Source organism: Bos indicus, chromosome 16 (assembly GCF_029378745.1).
Source record: "Bos indicus isolate NIAB-ARS_2022 breed Sahiwal x Tharparkar chromosome 16, NIAB-ARS_B.indTharparkar_mat_pri_1.0, whole genome shotgun sequence".
Classification (NCBI taxonomy): Eukaryota; Metazoa; Chordata; class Mammalia; order Artiodactyla; family Bovidae; genus Bos; species Bos indicus.
Window position 1 is genome coordinate 72,762,977 of NC_091775.1, and position 21,066 is coordinate 72,784,042.

Here is a 21,066-nt window from a genome sequence, read left to right on the forward strand (position 1 = left end):
CAACAGTGTGAGGCAAGATGGAGAAGAGGGGCAAGAAGGAGAGAGTAAGGAAGCAGGGACTTAAGCAAGCCAGCTGGGAGAAGGCGAGGTTCTCATTTGCCTGCAGTCATCCGCAATGCTTCCTCCGGCTGGAGAAGGAAATGTGGCCACAGGAGTGGAAAGAGGGCTGCCCAGAGGGAGGAAAGAGAAAGTGTTAGCCGTTCAGTTGTGTCCAACTCTGCGACCCCATGGACTGTAGCCCGCCAGGCTCCTCTGTCCATGGGATTCTCCAGGCAGGAATACTGGAGTGGGTAGCCATTCCCAGGGAGGCACAGGTAAATGTGCATCTGGTCTGTGCCTGTGACTACTATGTCACTTTTATCCCTCTGTTGGCTCTGAAAACCCAATGCATGACAGAGCGCATAGAAATGGTTTGGACTGGCGCCCACTGCCTGGAAGGAAGCCAGGGAGGAGGGAACGGGAAGAGCAGCCCACGGCACAGCCTGACATCTGGGATCAGCGCTCTCCTCCAATCTCCTTGCAGGTTTTAATCCAGTCCTGCACCCAATGGCTTTGTAATTCCACATCTCCAATTTATTAATCAAATGCCATCTGTGAGGCAATGTCACAGCCCTGCTGGTGTTTCTCCATTTGAATGGTTGCTGAATATTTAACTACACTTCAGCGACTTCGAGGGATGCCAAATGAGAAAAAAAACCACCACCACTTTCTCTCCCCAGTCAAACTCACACTCAGTGTGGATAATCACAAAGCCTCCACAGGCTAACGGGTGAAAAGAGATGAGCAGTCGGCACAAACACCACGCTGTCTTTGAGTTACGGTGTCAGGGCGGCGGGCGAGGGACAGAACTAGGAAAGCATAACCCCCCTCCTCTGGGCCTGTGTCTATGTCACTGAAAAGTAGAGGGAAGGGGCCAGCTGTGTCAGGAGGGGAGGACGCTGAGAAACTAGTCATCTGTGTGTGCGTTCCCCAGCGTCACAGGTCAGGAGTCCTTAGCACAATGCTGCAGACGGATCTTCCTTTAATGGCTCAGAGCTGGGATGATCTCAATTACATTAATTGTGTGCATGTGTATATGTGTGTGTGTGTGTGTGAGGGTGAGGTTTTAAGCCTAATCCATGGGATGAATTTTTTCATTCAAATAGAATGGTCTTTAGTTGACCCAAGATTACACAGCAGGAAGAAAAAGGCATTTAGCGCCGAACTCTAATTCTGTCCCTGCTCTGCACTCTCCTGTAAGAATTCTATGTTCTTCTTTTAAATAATTCTTTTTTTTTTGGCTGTGCCTCAAGGCTTGAAGAATCTTAGTTCCCCAACTAGGGATTAAACACATGCCCTCAGCAGTGGACGTGGAGAGTCCTAACCAAGAATTTCATCTGACCCAGCCTCAACGGGCCTTGGCTGGGAAGTGTGGAGTGAGAGGGGTGAGGAAGGGAATTGTGAACCCTCAGCCGGCATCTGGTATCCTGGCTGCACAGAAGAGTGCTCTGGACATCCGTGCTGCATGAACGAATTTGTGACTTAGTCACTGGCCTCTTCTTACCGCTTCTAGCAACTTTTCCAAAGAGAAAGCAGAGCCTTCTCATCCTGCTGGTCCCCTCCCCACCAGCATGGAAACGCCTTGGAATTTTTGCCCTTGTGTCAGCATAGTGGTGGTATGTTCAGAGGTGGGGACTCCTGGTTACCTGCGCCAGGTTGCTCTGGCTGTGGCTTATCCTGGGTGTGGAGGCCACCATGGATCTGTGAGTGTGAGGAGGTCAACTTAAGCTCCTCAAAGTGTGGGAGTGTCCTATCCCCAAGGGACCTTCCCCATCACTGGGACTGTTGTGCTGTGAACTGGTCAAGAGAGGTGTATGACCCAGCTCCTGACTCCAGAGCCCTGCTTGAGCAACTGAAGAGAGGGGAAGGCAGATCTATCTAATGCATCCAGCCACAAAGGAAGAGCAAAGCGGCCTAGCACTCAGGGACAAAGACAAAACACGCAGGCAGGCAGGTGAGTGGAGAGAGGTGGTTCATCCTGCATGGCTTGGTTTCTTCTTGGTGACACTTTCTGCTTTGTTTTCAATACACTCAGGACTAGACATATCCAGAAGTCACTCTACTGCCTGGCACCTGGTACTACCTGGTACGGCATCACTTGAGATCTATTACAAGGCAGCTTAGTGCCCACTAGGGCACCCCGGACAGGGGCCGGCATGGGTTTCTAATTCTGATGGGGGCAGGCTGGCCCACACGGGGCCCATAGCTTGAAAAGTCTGCATGTGACAGTGTGCAGGGCACAGAGACAGGCAGGAGGCCCAGGGGTGAGTGTGGGACTCGGGAGAATAGCAACAGGAGGAATAGCAACGGGCCCACTCCTGCCAGCCCCCATCTCATCTCAAAGTCAATAATCACAGTCTACCCTCCCTCCTCTGCTGGGATTATTTCCTCAGCCTTGCCCCTCCTCCAGAGCATCAGAAGAAGAACTCTGTGTACTTGAGCTTGCCTTGAGGGAAGGAGAGAATTTTCATGAGCCAAGAGTGGGGCAGGTGAGGGGTGGTGATTAAAGGTGAGAGTTCCTGCCCTCGGCACCTGAATCACTCCTCAGAGGGAGTGGGTGGAAAGAGTGTGCTCTGGCCAGGAACCATCCAGCTGGTAGCTGGAGACATCTGCTCTGAGCAGGTCCTCCTAGGGCTCTACAGAGGGTGCAGCGAGCATGCCCTGGCTCCCCAGCTTGTGCCATCCCGAGCGCCAGCTGGAGGAGGCCGGGGCGGAGAAGGCCATCTGGACACGGGCCGCTCTCACCCCCTGGGTCTTCTCAGGTGACTGTCAGGTCAGATAGACTCCCTCTTCAGATAATACAGCTCAGGTGGAAGAGGCTTAGGTAGGTCTCCACGGCAACCACCAATCAGGAGCTGGGCTGCCTTGGGGTTCATCCGAGGAGCTGTGTGGTTCCAGCCTCTGGAGACACACACACAAATATTGCAAACACCAGCCCAGGGTGGATCCCTCCTCTGATCAGCATTGTTTTCTCTCAGCACAACTTCTGAGAGATAGAGGAGGAGGAAGCACAAGGCGGCAGCCCGCAGCACAAGAGGAAGAGGAGGGAGGTGTTTGGATGTAGTTTCCCTTGACCCTGTCCTCCCGTGGCCGATGAACTTTCTGTCTTTCCCTGAAAGGATCCAGACACTCTCGTCTCCCAGACAGGGAAGCAGAATCAGGACCCCCTGAGACCTTCACCTCCGCAGAGCCTGACCTCAGAAAGCCAGGTAAGAGGGTCACCTTTCCAGGGGACAGAAGTTACAGCAGTGGCCGGCTGAGCTGAGCTGGGTAGATGGGGACAGTCCACCGCGCTGTCTGAGTGTAGGACCCCGACGGCCACAGGGAGGCCCCGACTGTCTTTGTCCCATAAGAGGCGGCAGACTCTGCAGCATCCTCCTTGCCATGGCCTGGTCCCTGCTTCACAGACTCACAGGAAGTCATGGCTTCTGTCTACTCTGGAGGCAGCAAGCCTGTCAGGGAGGACCCAGCCCAAGGCTTCTCCCTTCTGCCTTTACGGAGATGATCCACCTAGGGGGAAGCAAGTGTGTCAGCTGCTCAGTCGTGTCCGACTCTGCAACCCCTGGACTGTAGCCCACCAGGCTCCTCTGTCCATGGGACTCTCCAGCCAAGAATGCTGGAGTGGGATCTTCCCAACTCAGGGGGTCAAATGGATCTCCTGCATTGCAGGAAGAGTCTTTACTATTTGAGCCACCAGAGAAGCTCAAGAGGGAAGCGAGGGGAAATGCAAATTAGAGTTTCTCTCCTTGATTTGAGCCTGCGACTTGAGAACCACAAAGTGTGAGGCTCAGAGCAGACTCTCAGAACACGACAGTGACCAAGGTGATGTGGGCGATGTCTGGGCCTCAGTTCCTTTGACTGCAGAGCTGCCCGTGAGTCCCCAAGATATGTTTGGGAGAACAGGCCTGGATGGGGCTTCAGGGACAGGATCAGGCTTGGGAAGGAGCATCCGCTATGGGACCAGCCCTCTCCTACGAATCAGTTGGAGGGAGATTTCTATCATATAAAGAGCAGGGCCCTCCCCTCAGGCAGAGTCTGGGGAGCAGAGTGTCCCCCAAGACAGTGCCCAGGGCGTCTCCCCTGGGACAGTCACCAGGGTGACTCTTCACAGAAAAAGCAAAGGGCTTCTCTCCTAAGACAGGGACCAGGGCGTCTCCCTTCAGCCAGGGAGCAGAGTTACTTCTCTCAGAAAAAGACCTGGGTTCTCCCTTCAGATAGAGATCAGGGCAACTTGTCTCAGAGAAAGACCAGGGCATCTCCTCTCAGAAAGGGACCACAGTGACTTCTCTTAGAAAAAGGCCCGGACTGTCCCTTCAGACTGTCCCTTCAGAGTGTCTCCCCTCAGATAAGGACTGTGAATTCTCCTCTCAGACAGAGACCACAACAGCTTGTCTCAGAAGAAGACTAAGGTATCTCCTCTCAGACAAAGACCAGGGTGCTACTATCATATAAAGACCAGGGCTTTCCCCTCAGACAGAGTCCAGGAACCTCCCCTAAGACCGAGAGAGCATGGCGTCTCTCCTCAGAAAAGGACCAAGTCTTCTCCCCTCAGATGGAGACCAGAGCCCTCCCTTCAGACGCAGACCAGAGCCCCTCCCCTCAGATGAGGACCATGGATGGCATATCCTCTCAGATAGAGACCAGGGCAGTTTCTCTCAGAAAGAGACCAGGGTGTTTGCCCTCTGACAAAGACCTCCAAGGGGCGAGCTGGACCTGAGCACTCATCCCTCTCCTGTTTCCACTCCTGCCTCAGTCTGAGGAGGACTGACTGCCTCATTTCTTCATTCGTTCATTCATTCACTCAGAAACCACTCATTAGGGCCTACTGCCTCCCAGAAGTCTCAACAGACACAGCTCTTCTCCTCATAGAGCTCATAGCCGAGTCAGGGAACGAGAAATACAACCAAAGAAGAGAGATGTATATTTGTTAGAGATGCTGCGATGAGAGATCTGCTAGCCTCTGCAGGGCAGTGAGAGGCAGGCTGCAGCATCTTAAAAGATGAGCAGATGTTTCTCGGGTGGGCAGAGGCCCACAGGACTGGCTAAGTCCCGCCTGGCTTGGTGGATTACAGGCTATTTTTCTATGACGCCAAAGAGAAATAAGGTAATTTGTACTCTGTGAAGTTGGTCTTGGCAAAAATAAGGCTGGGAGGAAGGTGGGTCGGCAGAGGGAACACAGATTCTCTGCACGTGCTTCTTGGAGGCCTCTGCCCCGCCCTCGGGGCCGGCTTCCACAGATCCTCGCGGCCTACACTCCAGAGCTGCTGCTCTGGGCTCATGGGTTTTGAGGGGCGCACAGGGCAGCCCCTGCCCCAGCCTGCAGACGCCTGGCTCAGCTGTTAGGGCCAGCTTTAGAGACAGGACTGGGTGGGCAGTTTTGTCCAGAGAAAACAGCTTCCCGGCAGAAAGTGCACGGTCCTTCCCTGGATGGTGAGAGCCTGGAGGCCTCGGTCCCCACCAGAGGCAGATGGTCTCTACACCTCTGGTGGGGGGCGAGGGTGGGTCAGAGCCTTGTTCCCTGTTCCACAGGCACACCCTGCATTGTTCCCACCTCAGAGACACCCCTGGTCCCCTCCTGTGCTAACTGCCAGGAACCAGACTCCTCCTGCCCTCGAGGGATGGGGCTCCTTTCTCCAGCGTATCAACAAGCTACAGCTGGTGCCAGTGTCACCCAGGGAGCCACGGAAAAGACATTATCCTCAGGGATGTTCAAAAATAGGCTGAAGGGAAGGCTCAGAGCTTGTGAGGTGGGAGGATAATGAAGCAGAAAGGAAGGGAAAGGAAGAGCAGAGAATGGAAGACAAAGGACTTGGGGAGCACAGCCCCAGAACAGGTGAGAGGTTGCTGGGACACGAGACTCCACCCCTGAGTTCTCCCTTCAACAGCTCTCCCAGTGCCAAGGCCCAGCAAGTCAGGAGCTGGACTGGGGTCAGGTTTGCCCCAAGCCAAGGGTCCTTGACCCTTTGGAAGTGTGTGAAGCCTGTGGGTACATTCTCAGTGAAATGTTCCTCAATGCATACAATTAAATTCTTGCAATTACAAAAGAAACCACTGTATTGAAAGGCAGCTATTGAACATTTTTTCCCTGAAACTGGACTCCTATTGAAATATTTTTAAGCAATTTGAGATACAGTAATATATGTGCCTCTGTGAAAGTCACTCAGTCATGTCTGACTCTTTGCAACTCCATGATCTATACAGTCCATGGAATTCTTCAGGCCAGAATACTGGAGTAGGTAGCCTTTCCTTTCTCCAGGGCATCTTCCCAACCCAGGGATTGAACCCAGGTCTCCTGCATTGTGGGTGGATTCTTTACCAGCTGAGCCACCAGGGAAGCCCACAGATAACTGGAGTGGGTAGCCTATCCCTTCTCCCGCAGATCTTCCTGACCCAGGAATCAAACCTGGGTCTCCTGCATTTCAGGCAGATTCTTTACCAACTGAGCTATCAGGGAAGCCCTGTAGCCACACGTAAAATAGTAAACTCTAGTGGCAGGGCTAATGAGTATGATTTCACAGCCCTGACGAGCACAAACCATATTTCAAGAATAACAACTTTAAAGTATTATGAAAAAAGAATCTGACCTCTGAGGGAGATAAAACCGCCACAGGTGTACTGACACTGCCGTACTCGGGGGCCAGTATTCATAACTGACAAAAATATCACATTTCAGTTAAAGATAGAGGAGATAAAGATATTTTTTTTCCTATCCAAGTTTTAAAACTCTGAATTCTCCTGAAGCCCTTGCACCAAGAGACAGTCATAGACGCAGACCAACCAACTTCTTGTTAGTTTACAAAGCACTTAAAGGGACATTACCTTGCCTTTTTTGATTGGTTGTGAGAACTTTTACATTTATTTTCGACGGCACTGGGCCTTTATTGTTGCACGCAGGCTTTCTCCAGTTGTGCCGAGCGGGGGCTACCTTCACGGTGGGGGCTTCTCACTGCAGTGGCTTCTCTTGTCGCTGAGCCTGAGTTCTAGGTGTGTGAGCCTCAGCAGTTGTAGCACACGGGCTTAGTTGCTCCAAGGCATGTGGAATCTTCCTGGACCAGGGATGGAACACACGTCCCCTGTCTTGGCAGGCAGGTTCTTATCCACTGTATCACCAGGGAAGTCCACATTACCTTATTTAGTCTTCATAGTAACTTGAAGTAGGTACCTTATTACCCCATCTTACAGATGGGGAAACTTGGAGCAATGAAGGCAACTTGGGAAGGCAGTACAGAGTGGGAGCGGAAGGGCATAGGAGTTGAATTTAGGATTTCTCTGCTAAAACCTTGGCTCTCCTCACTACACCAGCCTGCCTCACCTGAGCTGGTGAGGAACCAAAGGGCAGTGGCCTGTCCCCTACTGGATGGCAGCACCCTTCCAGACAGCACAGAGATGGCTTGTCTCCTTGGGCTCACTCCTGCCTTGAATGCACGCTCCTGGAGGGAGCCCCAGACCTGCACCGGGACAGGTACACTGCACACACCCCCACCCGTGTTTACTGAGTCTCGAGCTCGTCATGAATCAGAATTCAGGCCTGGGCTTTGGTCTCGCCCACCCAGAGCCTCCCAGCACACGCCACCGTTCACTACCTCACCACCACCCCCAACTGTGGAGAAACACCACAGCACTACTCACGAGTCAGGTCTAAACTGTGGGCAGAGGTGCTGAGGGGCAAGTCAGCCGCTAGATAGAATAGACTGAGAAGGCTTCCTGCAAGAAGTGAGCTTTGAGCCAGATGTATTCCAACTTGTAAATTATAAATCGCTCAAACACGCAATAAAATTGGAATAATAGTGCAAAAAAACAGTCATAAATTCCCCCTGGACAAAGTGATTGTTAGTATTTTACCCTACCTGAATGCACGTGTGTACCTGGACATGTGGCATCATCTGAACGACTGGAATGTGAGACCTTGTAGACAATCGTTGACACTCAGCCAGGAACACTCCAGCATTGCCTCCCAAGATTGCACTATTTGTCAAGATTCCCCTAGAACCATAATTACCATTTTTTTCCCCTTCCTGCCGGAGAAGGCAATGGCACCCCGCTCCAGTACTCTTGCCTGGAAAATCCCATGGGCAGAGGAGCCTGGTAGGCTGCAGTCCATGGGGTCGCTAAGAGTCGGACACGACTGAGCGACTTCACTTTCACTTTTCAGTTTCATGCATTGGAGAAGGAAATGGCAACCCACTCCAGTGTTCTTGCCTGGAGAATTCCAGGGACGGGGGAACCTGGTGGGCTGCCGTCTATGGGGTCGCACAGAGTCGGACACGACTGAAGTGACTTAGCAGTAGCAGTTCCCTTCCTGCTAGGAGGTGCCATGTCATTTATTGAAAACAAAACAAAAACAAAACAGGGCAAACACATTTCTTAATAAGTGTCGTTTTTTAAAAGTTCTGTTAAAACATATGGGTCAAGGGGAAGTAAAAATAATCAGAGGATCACTGTAGGAAAAACCTTTAGGTCTGGCACTGGGAGACCTCTGGAGAGGAGCAGTGGGAGAAACTTCATGTTCTGAAGGGTAGGAGCCCCTCAACTCCCTTCTTCCCTCTCACCCGCTTAATCCCACCAGAAACTACCAAGATGCCCGGAATAAAAGGTTTCAAGTTCAATAGTCACACTCTCTCCAAATACAAAAAGCAGGTACAATTCAACTCAACACAGAAGCTTGTGTGCAAAGTTACGGGAAACTGAGACACTGTATAGAAAGTTAGGTTAATGATGATTCTGTGGTTTTGTTTTGTGTGTGTTTTGAGGGTGTGTCTCTTCCTCTGTCACCTGAACTCAGCAAAGAAATGGTTATCCTGATGAAATATCAACAGCTGACCCACAGTAAAAACGGATAAGTTCTAAAAATTAAAAAAAAAAGCATAATTACCAAAAAAATATCTGTCACTGTTCCTCCCTCTGCATTTTGCTTTTTGAAACTTTTGCTTTTTTAAGTTTTTGATTTTTTTTTTTTTTTTAATTCTGAAAAGTAGACAGTAAAACAGCTCCTGGAAGAATTTACAACCAACTGCATGAGAGTCTGGGAAGCTGAGGGGCTAATTATCATTTTTATACCCTAGAAAAGCAACACCCATTCCCTAACATACAGCTCACACTCAGATTTTCCCAGATGTCCTAATGTTTTAAAAACACAGATTCAAACAATGCTTGTGTGTTGGATGCAAATTGCAGGTGCTGTTCCCTGAACAGCAAGCAGATATTCCTCATGGGAAGGTTCTGGAATCACTTGGCAGGATTTGAGCGGGAGCGAGGGCTTTAGCTGGGAGTTTGGCTCTGCCATGTGGGTTAATCCAACGCAAGGGAGGGGCAGAATCCAACTGGGCAAGACCACCTAACAGCAGTTCTGATGAACCTTCTGGGTGTCTTTAGTCTTAATCAGACCACAACCTGCCATCATGTGCTTCCCAACACAGACTCAGGTCACGGGGAGGCCCGGGGATAAGCCAACCAGCCACCTCTGGCATTGTCTAGTCTGCCTGCCTCTCTGTTTCTGCATTCCCTCCTTCCCTCTACCTCTCCACCTCTCCCTTATGTCTTCCCTCCTTCCCTCCATCTCCCCCTCCCTCTCTCCTCTGCCCTTAAGAGCTTAATCAGACCTGTTGGAGAGCCTCCAGGAGAACAGCTGGCACCAGTGACAGATATAGCTCCGGCAGAAGTCTTGTCTCTGTTACAGCCTCCAGCCTGGGCTGGGAGGCAGGGATTGGGAGGAGGAGAAAATTCAAAACACCCCACCCCTCTCCACCCTCTGAGAGCCCAGCCCCTGGGCCAGAGAACCTGAGAGCCCACCGAGCCTGGGACTCAGGCGGGATCCCCGCCCAGGCTCTGCCATCTGCCGTGGGCTGAGCACCCCATCTCTGGCAGCCAACTCGAGTCAGGCTTCCACCCGGGAAGAGGGCACCCGCCCCATCCTGGTCTGCACTCTGGCTTCCCCAACCCAGGGCAAGGAGTCTGGGGGAGTCCAGAGATGTGCCCACCCTGAGGTCACATCCCCTCCAGGTCAGGCCTTGGGTGCTGAGATCCAGAAATCCTTGCCTGGACAGTCACCCGCCCACTTCCAGAGCTGGAGCAGGACCCCTCCCTGGTGGGAGCAACATCATCGTGGGAGCAACCTTAGGTCTGAGGGAGGCTAAGAGGCCCTGTTGGCAGGGATGTGGGTGGGCCTGGACATGAAGCTTGGCATCTCCCTGCATGTCTGCAAGGCCCCTTGGGCTGAGACTAGAAAGAGGGGACCGGCTAAGGGCCAAGAACTGGCTCAACCCACATCTCCACGTACCAGCAAAGAACTCCACAGAGTCCAAGAATTCTCAGCTTGAATCAGACCCTCCCAGTTGTTATGAAGGTTTATTTGACAAGGAAGAAAGAGAACGTATTTTATTGAATAGTTCATTAGCTTAATTTGTAATTTGTGAATATTTAAACATATGGTATGCAAGCCTCTATCTGCAGCACTGCCCCAAGGCCCTGGCACATGGGAGCCATGGGCCTACTGCTCAAGCCTGGTGCCCTTACCAGGCCTGGAGTAGATGTTAAGAGGTCAGTTTTCCTGGAGACATAAGTTATCTCCAGGGTTTTCTCACCTCCTCTTTCTGTATGTTTCTCCCTGCTGCAGGAAGACCTTCCAAGACCAAACCATTCTCCTTTCAACTTAAATGTAATTCCAGACTAAGAAGAAAAAAAATGCCCTTAAGGAGGGCAGTGCTTGACCCAAAAATGAATCCTTCAAAATGGGCCTTAGGAAGGGGGAGAAATTTTGGAATGGGAAGGGATTGTCTAGGTAGATTTCTAGCCCAGCTACACACACACCCACACACACACACACACACACACACACACACCCCCACAGCAAGGACTAAAGCCCCACAGGGCAACTCTATCCATTACTCTGGTATTTATTCAAACAAGTTAGAAAGCAAGTGTCACTCCATTTATTATGGATGTCTGCTGAACACTGGGCTTCCCAGGTGCTGCTAGTGGCAAAGAACCCACCTGCTAATGCAGGAGACGTGGGTTCGATCCCTGGGTCAAGAAGATCCCCTGGAGGAGGACATGGCAACCCACTCCAGTATTCCTGCCTGGAGAATTCCAAGGACAGAGGAGCCCGGCAGGCTCCAGTCCATGGAGCTGCAAAGAGTAGAAAAGGACCGAAGCGACTGAGCACACACTGAACACTTGCTACAGGCCAGACCTTGTGCCTGGCTCTGGGGCCTGGGTAGGATGATGCTCAAGACCTGGGTCCTCGCTCTGGCTGGAGAGGGACACACAGGCCATCATGGTTCGCTGTGCCATGTTGGACTATGCCATGATGGGGTAAGCACAGATTACCTGGGAGCCTGGTCAGGGAGGATGGGGAAGGCTCCTAAAGGAAACAGAGTATGAGCTAAGAGCTGAGGTGGGGCTCATTCAGGAATTGAGGATGTGCAAAGCCCTAAAAGCAAGAGGCAGCAGGGTGCATTCAGGGAATGGAGGGTGGGGTTGGGGAGGGTGTTAGGGGAGCATAGGGGTAAGGAGAGGTTTGGTGAGTCATGAAGCTGAAGATGTAAACAGGAGCCACATGATAAAGGGTCTTGAAGCCACTTAAGGGGTCTGAATCTAATCTGGAGGATAATCAGGAATTGTTGAAAGCCTTTAAGCACCCCAGGGTTTAAATCTAGGATGATGCAAAGATCTTCAATCTAGACCCCTTTGCTATTGAAGGCCTCGCTCCACATCACCTCAAATATCATCAAATGAATTCACATTATAATTATTTTTTAATAAAAATGTAGAAAGGAGTTTCATTACTTAAATTTGAAATTTTTATTAATTTCAATTTTGTAGATCTCTACTTATATTTTGAGGCCAGTGACATTTTGGGGGGATGGGGGAAGACAGGTCCTTATACAGCTCAGAGACCCCATGCATGGTGTTATGGTATCTAATTGATCTCAGGTGGCCTCGGCCTGCAGTGACTTGAAGCAAGCCTTCGGCTCCTGGCCAGAGACTGAAGTCAGGCCACAGACATGAAAGCACCGAATTCTAGCCACTAGACTAGTGGTCAGTGACAAGGCCGTGGTTCTTCAGCTTTGCAGAAAAGAACTCCCTCCAAGATGGAAAGTAGTGAAATAAGTATTTATTAGGAGGAAAAGAGTATAGTACATATGTATAGACACAGACTCAGAGAGAGTCACTGAGGCGCACCCTTGTGGTAGTTTCAACTACTTTTATGGGGCATTTCTTCCAAGTTTCCTTTGGCCAGTCATTTTGGTTTGCCTGGTTCAGAGTCCATATTTAGTATATCTCAGGATCCTCCCAACCAGGGATCAAAGCTATGCCCCCTGCAGTGAAGGCGCAGCCTCTTAATCACTGGACCATCAGGGAAGTCTTGTGTTCTTTTAAAAAAACACAAGCACTCCAGGAAAAAATTACACATTCAGTTACAACATCTCTGCCTGACTGATCAGATCCCCTGGCAGAGAGATTCCTGGGGCCTCAGGGCTCTCAGGACAGAGCAGAACCCACCCCCATCTCTCAGCCCCTTCCCCACACTATTGCCCAACTACATGATTCTGGACATATAAAGCAGTGAAGACCAAGAAGAAAAAGTGCTAACTGCCCCTGATCCCAATAGCACAGTCTGATGGTCTCTTCTTCCCTCCCAGGCTCCCAGAAAGGCATCAGGATATGTAATCTGAGGCCTCCATGATGGTGATACACTCAGACTAAGTGGAGGATGAACACTACTATATTTCCTAATTGCTAAGAGAAGTCGTTGTTTTCTGCATGGGCAAATAGGAAGCTTGATTTGTGCCACTCCCAGAAGCTACTGATACCCCACAATCATTTTCCTATTTGTGTTTGATTCCCCAACATCAACAATTCATTTCTTTGGGCCAACCCTCTCTGGTGCAGGGTGGCAGGAAGGCTGCCTAAAAAAAAAGATGTGAGTCTTCAGGAGGTGACGCGTGCCTCATCCCCATGTTCTTGTGAGTTCACTGAACCTCTTTTGTCTGCATCTAGAGGGTCTAGGCAAGAATAAGACCATTGCTGCATGCAAGGGGGAGCACCTTGGAGGGGAGAAGGGCATAGGAAGGGGAAGCGAGCCTCCTCAAAGACCCAGTTCAGGTTTTAGCCCAGGAATGGAGCTCACCTTCACTGTTGTCAGAGGCATGAACCCACTTCCAGCAGGCAGCAGGGCATGCCTGAGATGGCAGTCCATTCACTCATTCACGTGTTCATCCATCATTCACTTATCCATCCATCTAGTCATTCAGTCATTCACCAAACCTATACTGAGCAAGACCCTGTGGGAATATGATGAATTAGGATCCCCTGTCACACCTGATGCTTCTTGCACACATCTCACCTTGTACCATGGCAGGATCTTCTATCTGGGATATCTGCTCCATCAGTCCATGTGTCTTAAGGCTGCACTCACCATTCAGCCTTCTCTCATCCACAAGGCTTTTCAAAACCCCTTTCATCATCCAGAGTCACTCCTTCCCCATCCCTACCCCAGCAGTACTGACTCCATGCTTCACCAGTCACATTTACCTCTTTCCACTTAAATTATGGCTTTTACTCATCAAGTCTTGTATCTGCTGGAGGGCAGGGTCCAGACATGCTATCATGCTTGTGTTCCTCCGCAGATGTGTACACTGTGCTTGATTAATGCTTCTGCCTGATGAATGATGAATAAGTGAATGAATGGTGGGTAAGTTGTATCATTTACAGGACAATATCAGTCCCATACAATCTTCAGCTTTTTTCAGCAACAGATTGGGGGCATTTCCTGTTATGAAAACATCTGTTCTGAATGTGTGTGTTTATTTCCCTTTAAACCACAGGGATAAGATTATGCTCAGCCATACAGCATTGTTAAAAGGTAAACTGAGGCATATTAAAATTTTTTAAAAGTTTATTTGAGCAAAAAAAGTCTGTTGAAATCTAGCAAATATCAAGGAGCTCTGAGGAGCTGTACCAAATGAAACACTTTTATAGTCAGAAGGGAGCGGGAACAAGGATGTTAAAGCAAAAAAAGCAAATTGGTTGCTGCAAAGTTATTGTCCTTTAGGCACTGGCAGAGGGCTATCAGGCAGATTACTTAACTAGTGCTGATCAAGTGATTCCTGTGAGAGGCGAAACTAAGTCTAGGTTTGGTGACGTGGGGGTTAGCATAAGGACTCCATTTGGGGCCTGTTGCCTTATTTTTAACAGTATGTTTCCATCTTTGTTTGGAGTGACCAAGGATCTGGAAGCTCAATCATCTGGACGCTTTAGAGACTTTCATGGCCATGAGATTATCTTACTTTTATGCGGTGCTTGGAGCTTCCCAAGTTAATTCACAACTGCTTCTCACAACACCACGACTTTGTCTTACAGACTTAGAAACGATTGCTCAGAGAGGTTAAGCGTCTTACGTCTTACCCGAGGCCGCCCAGCTGTGAAGGGGGAGGTCTTCTCACTCGGGCCTCAGCTCTCCCCGCCTCACCCCGTTCTCCCCACCTTGGCTGACAGAGGGGCTGAGGAAGACGCACTCCTGCCCCGCCTCGGCAGGGCCTGGAGGCCATGTCCCTGCTCCCGTGGCTCCGGGGGAACGAGGCGCCGCCACGGCCGTCGCCGCGGAGCCCGGCGGAGATGGTGCTGGAGACGCTCATGGTGGAGCTGGCGGGGCAGATGCGCGAGGCTGAGCGGCAGCAGCGGGAGCGCAGCCACGCGGTGAGGAAGGTCTGCACCCGCGTGGACTACAGCTGGCTGGCCAGCGCGCCGCGGCCCGCATACGACCTCAGCCCCGGCGAGAGGCTGCAGCTGGAGGACGTCTGCGCCAAGATCCACCCGGCCTACTGTGGGCCCGCCATTCTCAGGTAACTCCAGACATCCTCAGACAACTCCAGACATCCTCAGGTAACTCAGGTAACTCCCCGCCGTCCTCAGGGAACTCCCACCACCCTCAGGCAACTCCAGACATCCTCAGGTAACTCAGGTAACTCCCCACCATCCTCGGGTAACTCCAGACATCCTCAGGTAACTCAGGTAACTCCCACCATCCTCAGGTAACTCCCCACCATCCTCAGGTAACTCCCCACCATCCTCAGGTAACTCCAGACATCCTCAGGTAACTCTAGACATCCTCAGGTAACTCAGGTAACTCCCACCATCCTCAGGTAACTCCCCACCATCCTCAGGTAACTCCAGACATCCTCAGGTAACTCTAGACATCCTCAGGTAACTCAGGTAACTCCCACCATCCTCAGGTAACTCCCCACCATCCTCAGGTAACTCCAGACATCCTCAGGTAACTCCCCTCAAGGCACCGGGCAGGGATGCTCCGCTCCCGGAGGTGTGCGGCCTGGAGCCCCAGGAACTAATAATCTCACGGAAATGGAGCCCGGGGCCTGGATGAGCAGGGATCCGTTAGAAGGAGCAAGGCAGGAGGAAGAAAGAGGCCATGGTTGCCAGGTCAGTGCTAGAGGCTGAGGGAGGCAGGAGGCAGCTCCCAGAGACACGTGAGCTTTTGAGGTGTTTTTCAGAAAAGGACCCACGTTTATTTGCAATAGAAACCACGGTCTGGAAAAAAAAAAAAACTATTAGCAAATGTAGAGTCTTTGTTCTGTTCGGGGTCACACCAAGAAACCAGGTATTACATGAACTTGCTAGCGGTGGTTCTTTCTGGAGCTCCAAGCCAGAGACCTTGGAGACAGAGGAAACAGCTTGGGAACATACGCAGGAATCTCCGAGAACCTGGGGCCCTGGGGAACCGCACTCCTGGCTGCAGCGCAGACAGGAAGTAACCAGGAGACTGATGAGCAGAACCAAACAGCTCGCACCCTCAGCCAGGAGGTAGCGGGGAGCTATGGAAGGACCATCACAGGGCGGTGAAACCATCGGATGTACATTTCAGGGAGATCACGCGGGCCAGTGAGGCCAGAAAAACCCCAGTGGGCTCCCCTCACTACATCGATAACCCGAAGCAGCTACCAGTATCTTTCCCTGTGTTAGTGCATTAATCTCACCAAAAGAAAAAAATAAATAAAAAGTAGCTGTGACCCCAGTTTACAGATGTGGAAGCTGAGTCTCATGGAGGCCAGGAGTAGCAGAGGTGGACCTCAGTATGGGCTGGAGCGTTAGGAGGTGGGGTGGATTTCTGACTCAGAAGAAGTGGGCAAGTGGAGAAGCTGGGAATTTCCCACTGTGGAGGTGGGGGGGGGGCGCGCATGGACGCCCTTGGGGTCGCGCGCTGCCACACCCACCGCAGCCCTGCCTTGTCTTCCGGCCCCCCGCACCCAGGTTCCGGCAGCTGGTGGCGGAGCAGGAGCCGGAGGTGCAGGAGGTGTCCCGGCTCTTCCGCTCGGTGCTGCAGGAGGTCCTGGAGAGGATGGAGGAGGAGGAGGAGGCGCAACGGCTGACGCGCCAGTGGAGCCTGCGGGCCCCCCGAGGCACCCTGACCACCTTCAGGAGCCGTGCGCGCATCGCCCCCTTTGCCAGCGACATCCACACCATCTCCGAGGACGTGGAGCGGGACACGCCGCCGCCGCGGGCCTGGAGCTTGCCCGAGTTCCGGGCACGGAAGGAGGACTGATCCTGCCTCCCCTGCCCGGGGCGGGGCCCCCTCTGGGAGGATGTGATAGACTTGGACCATCCCGCGTCCTGGAACCTCCCCACTCTGCCCCGACCCCGACGTGGGGCCAAAATGACTGCCCATCCCAAGATATGCCTGTAAGACAGAGCAACCCCTCCCCGCCCGGCCTCTCCCACTGACCGCCAGGCCTAAAGTCAGGGATCGCAAGTCGGCTGGAGCAGCCCTTTCCCTGCCCCGCAGAGATTTTTGAGGGTCTCAGCAGACAGACCACCACCTCTTCCCCATCTCCTGCTTCTGTCTAGAATGGAAGAGTGGCCCTGCCTTTTGCCAAGTCACGAGTTCTCACTCCAATTTAAGGATGTCCCATCACCCCCACTCCCTGGATAGTGATGAGGGATGACGCGTTGGCTGGTGGTTATTCTCTGCTGGTGACTGTCGTGCACCCCACCACAGCCAGTGGGTCCCAGCCTGGTGGGTGGGCAGAGCTGGAAGGGACCACCGGTCCACTCTCCTCAACTAGTGAGTGAGGAAACAGGCTCAGAAGCGGGCGGGATTCTGCCACCGTTAACTGCAGCCTGATCCCCTTGGGCCGTGAGCTTGTTCCCTTACACAGGTATCTCTGCCCCTGAATCTGTGAGTCCTGGACTATAATGCGACAAGCCCAAGGGCTGATCTCCACCTGCCTGTGGTCTGACCCATCTTTTACCTTGGCACTGGTATGGGGGTCTGAAGTAGCTGGGGGCAGAGGTGGGTTGCTATTACCCCACCCCACAGTGTCATCATGTGGGAGGGGCCAGTCCCCAGCAGAAACTTCCAGAAGCTAAGCTTCAGGGCCTTTGGACTTGCTGCTCCAGAAAGTCAGGTGTTTGACTCCAGGGTCCCTTCTCTACCTGGTTGTGCCTGCTCTTTGACTTTCTTCAGAGAAGTGATGTCCAGACTTGTAACTGACCTCAAGGTACCCAAGTGAAATATTCCAGAACCTCCCCACAGGCTTCACTGTCCTTCCATTTCTATCCCAGTTAGATCTTGGTGATGGGCATATGATTATCCAGCGTGTGGATCAACAGTGGCAGACGTGGAAGTCCAGGCAGCCTCCCCACATACTCTGGGCTGAAGTTGGGTGGGTGGGGGATGGGTGGGAACATGTCTGGCCCCAATTACCAGTGTGTGCTCAGAAAATCCAAGTGGGTTTTAATATTGTGTGCACTAAGTCACTGCAGTCGTGTCTGACTCTCTGCCACCTTATGGACTGCAGCCTGCCAGGCTCCTCTGACCAAGGGATTCTCCAGGCAAGAATACTGGAGTGCGTTGCCATGTACTTCTACAGGGGATCTGCCTGACTCAGGGATTGAACCTGTGTCTCTTTTGTCTCCTGTAATGGTAGGCAGGTTCTTTACCACTAGTGCCAACTGGGAAGCCCAGGTCTAAATAAAATGCCAGAAGGAGACAGTTCAACAGCGGGGGGAAATCTGTATATTCCCTGACCACACTTAGTGGGAAAAAAGTTCTTTTTATGATCTGGTTTTGGATATTTTCACTCAGATCTGGACAAGAGAATTATAGGATGGTGGAAAACCTCTCATCCAACGCTAATAGGATGAAAGAGTTAATTGACTTGTGAACACGATTGGTGAAAGTTGAGAATCACTTAAATAAACATACACATCTAAAATATCTTACATATTCTAAGACATAAAGATGTTCGTTCAATTGCTAAACTTTTAATGTAGACTGAAGCTGCGTTCACTTTTTTTGGTGACATGTGTGGGTTGTCTGATGGGAGTTCTGCACTTACGTTTTATTTTTTGTGTGTACTTTAATCATAACAACAAGAACAACTGGTATAAACAGATTTTGGCCTCTCATGAAAACCCTTCCTGCCCACCTCAATCAAGACAGACTGACCCCCACCAGCTTCAGACCCCAGTCACCTACTGGAGGAAGTCCCAGCTGGCAGCACTCAGACCCATAAGTTACTCCTCTGGATTCAGGTCATTAAATGGAGTAGTGAGACCTAAATTTCTGGTTTTATAAACCCAGTGACAACAAATGAAAGAACAAAATAGTTTGAGAATCTCCTTTTGAGTGTTGTATCCGGAGGAGATGGGTTGAGTCTGCTCCAGACTGGGTAGTTTCTTTGCATTCAGCTCAACACCACTGGCCACTAGAGGGAGTCAAGTGGGTGTGGGAACCACTTCCTGATAACATTTTCTTTTGCTGAGCTGTTTGTTTCTGTTTTTCACTTGTTGCGCCTTATGAACATTTTCAGATACAGAAATGTAGAGAGGAAAGTGTATGGAGTTTCCATATGCCCATCACCAAGGCTTAAAAGTTAATAACATGTTGCCATATTTGCTTTTCTACTTTTTGGTGAAGTATTTAAAAGTAAATCCTAGACATCATAATATTTTACCCCTGAATACTTCAGGATGCACTGCAAAGGAATAAGAAAATTTCCTGTGTAACTACAGTAGAATACTATCACCCTTCCCCAGATTAACAGTAATTCTTTAGTATTATCTAATGCCCAAACCACATTGAAATTTCTCTAGCTTTTCCCAACCAATGATCTTTGCAGTTTATTTCTTTGAATGAGGATCTGATTTGTTTTATTCTTGGTCATATAGTGTTTATTTAATTCCACAATAAAGTGTTGGTTAAAAAGAGTGCTTATGAAACATGAGTGTTAGTGTGTGGTAAGTTAATGACGGCACATAAATGATAACAATTCTGCAAATTAGCCTACGGATGCTCTTTACTCAGATACTGTTTTATTCTTCTGATTAAAGTTCTTCCAGAGCAACCAAGATTTTCTAATATCTTGAAAAATAACATCAAAAATAATAATGACAATTATTTGTCAAAAGTAATTTGACTTTCATTTGGTGAAAATACTCTTCACATTTATGTATCTTATTTTTTGAGACATTCATGCAAATGGCAACTGTAAACCTTATCCTCTTTTCTTGCCATTTAGAAACAAAACACTAAAATTTGTCAAAATAACTTGAGGGAAATCTCAAGAATTCTAATAGTAGGTAATGAAAAAACTATCTTTTGATGCCATCAACACATAGTGAAATTCAGTCTGTCATTTTTTTTTTTCAGGATAAAGAACTATTTGTATATTTATTTAATAAATTCTTGTATAGCTAAATATTGTCAGTCTGTCTTATATTCATGTGTTTCTCTAACAAAACACAGTATGTTATTTGAAAATTCATTCAACCTAAATGACAAATCATTTTTAGACAGTTATTTAAAATCAGTTTAACACCTTGCATCATTTGTTAAATAGAGAAACTGGCATCTGTTTCCTTATGAGTATTATTACATATTATATTAAGTTTGCCTTATTATATTAAGATGCTAATCTAAAAATAAAAACCATGACTTTATCATAATCAAGGCAGAAATAGCAAGATTATTTTTTAAAGTTTCTAAAAAATGTCCAAGCGTTTTTTTTTTTTTACAAAGAAAGGCATTCACGAGCTGACCAAAGTTGGGGAGTGTTCTCTAGCACATCTGATTGTGTTGCATTCCAGTTCCAGTTCCCTTGCTGGAACAAATGCAGCATTCCCAGAGCCCAGCAGTTGGCAGTCCTCCAGCCGTCTCCCCTCCCAGCTAGCATTCGGTGCGGGGAGGATTCCACTCCAGGAACAAGCCATTCCTCTCCACCTAGCCAGAATCCTGAGGCTAACAGCTTAGAACTGCTTTCGGCTTGGGCTTGCTGGTAGGGAGCCGGGGGCCTCTGAGAGGCTCTCATAAAGTATCCAGGATCTGGAACACAGGGCAGCGTGGATCGAGGTCAGCCTTTCCTGGGTAGAAAAGAAATCAAGCCAGCAGGCAAAGAAGCTGTTCCAACATGTGGCTTCATGGATGTGAGAAATACATCTTTACCCAAATGAGCCAGCCCAACAATATTGCTATGAGTAGAAATGGCTTCTTCATCAAGAAAATTCCAAAGGTTAATCCAGGGCTTCCCTGTAGCTCAGATGGTAAAGAATCTGCCTGAAACACAGGAGACCCACGTTCCATCCCAGGGTCGGGAAGATCCCCTGGAGAAGGGAATGGCAACCTATCCAGTATTCTTGCCTGGAGAATCCCATGAACAGAGGAACCTGGTGGGTACAGTCCATGGTATCGCAAACAGACACGACTGAGCGACTAACACCACTACTACTATTAAGCTTTGAATGGTTTACCTTTACCATTCACCCACCTTATCTCATTTGTCTGTGACCCTGAGAGGAAGAGCGTTATATTTTGTCGCAGGTTACAGGCAAGTGGCCCGCCTGGAATGGAAGCCAGAGTTCTCAGGATTACAGATCCTATGTGCGCCTAGCTCCAGCTGATGGTATTATGGATGAGAAAACTAGAATGTTCCTTCAATTATCTAACCTTCTGTTGCCATATCAATCTTTTGCCCTATATACACAGGAGAAAATAAAACAATAACCACTGCTCTT

The 21,066-nt window shown here is 49.9% G+C and overlaps 1 protein-coding gene and 1 non-coding gene across 2 annotated transcripts; one reads left to right on the forward strand and one right to left on the reverse strand.

Moving 5' to 3' along the window:
* The first annotated feature begins 2,714 nt into the window (after nt 1-2,714).
* RD3 (RD3 regulator of GUCY2D) lies at nt 2,715-19,838 on the forward strand. The gene is made up of 3 exons (XM_019976061.2): nt 2,715-3,248; nt 14,401-14,882; nt 16,306-19,838. Exons 2-3 carry the CDS (start codon nt 14,587-14,589, stop codon nt 16,595-16,597), a joined length of 588 nt encoding a protein of 195 aa, XP_019831620.2. The 5' UTR covers nt 2,715-3,248; nt 14,401-14,586; the 3' UTR covers nt 16,598-19,838.
* On the reverse strand, nt 6,421-6,493 carry TRNAF-GAA (transfer RNA phenylalanine (anticodon GAA)). Its single transcript has one exon. It is a non-coding gene; the product is annotated as a tRNA-Phe (tRNA).
* Nucleotides 19,839-21,066: the final 1,228 nt, after the last annotated feature.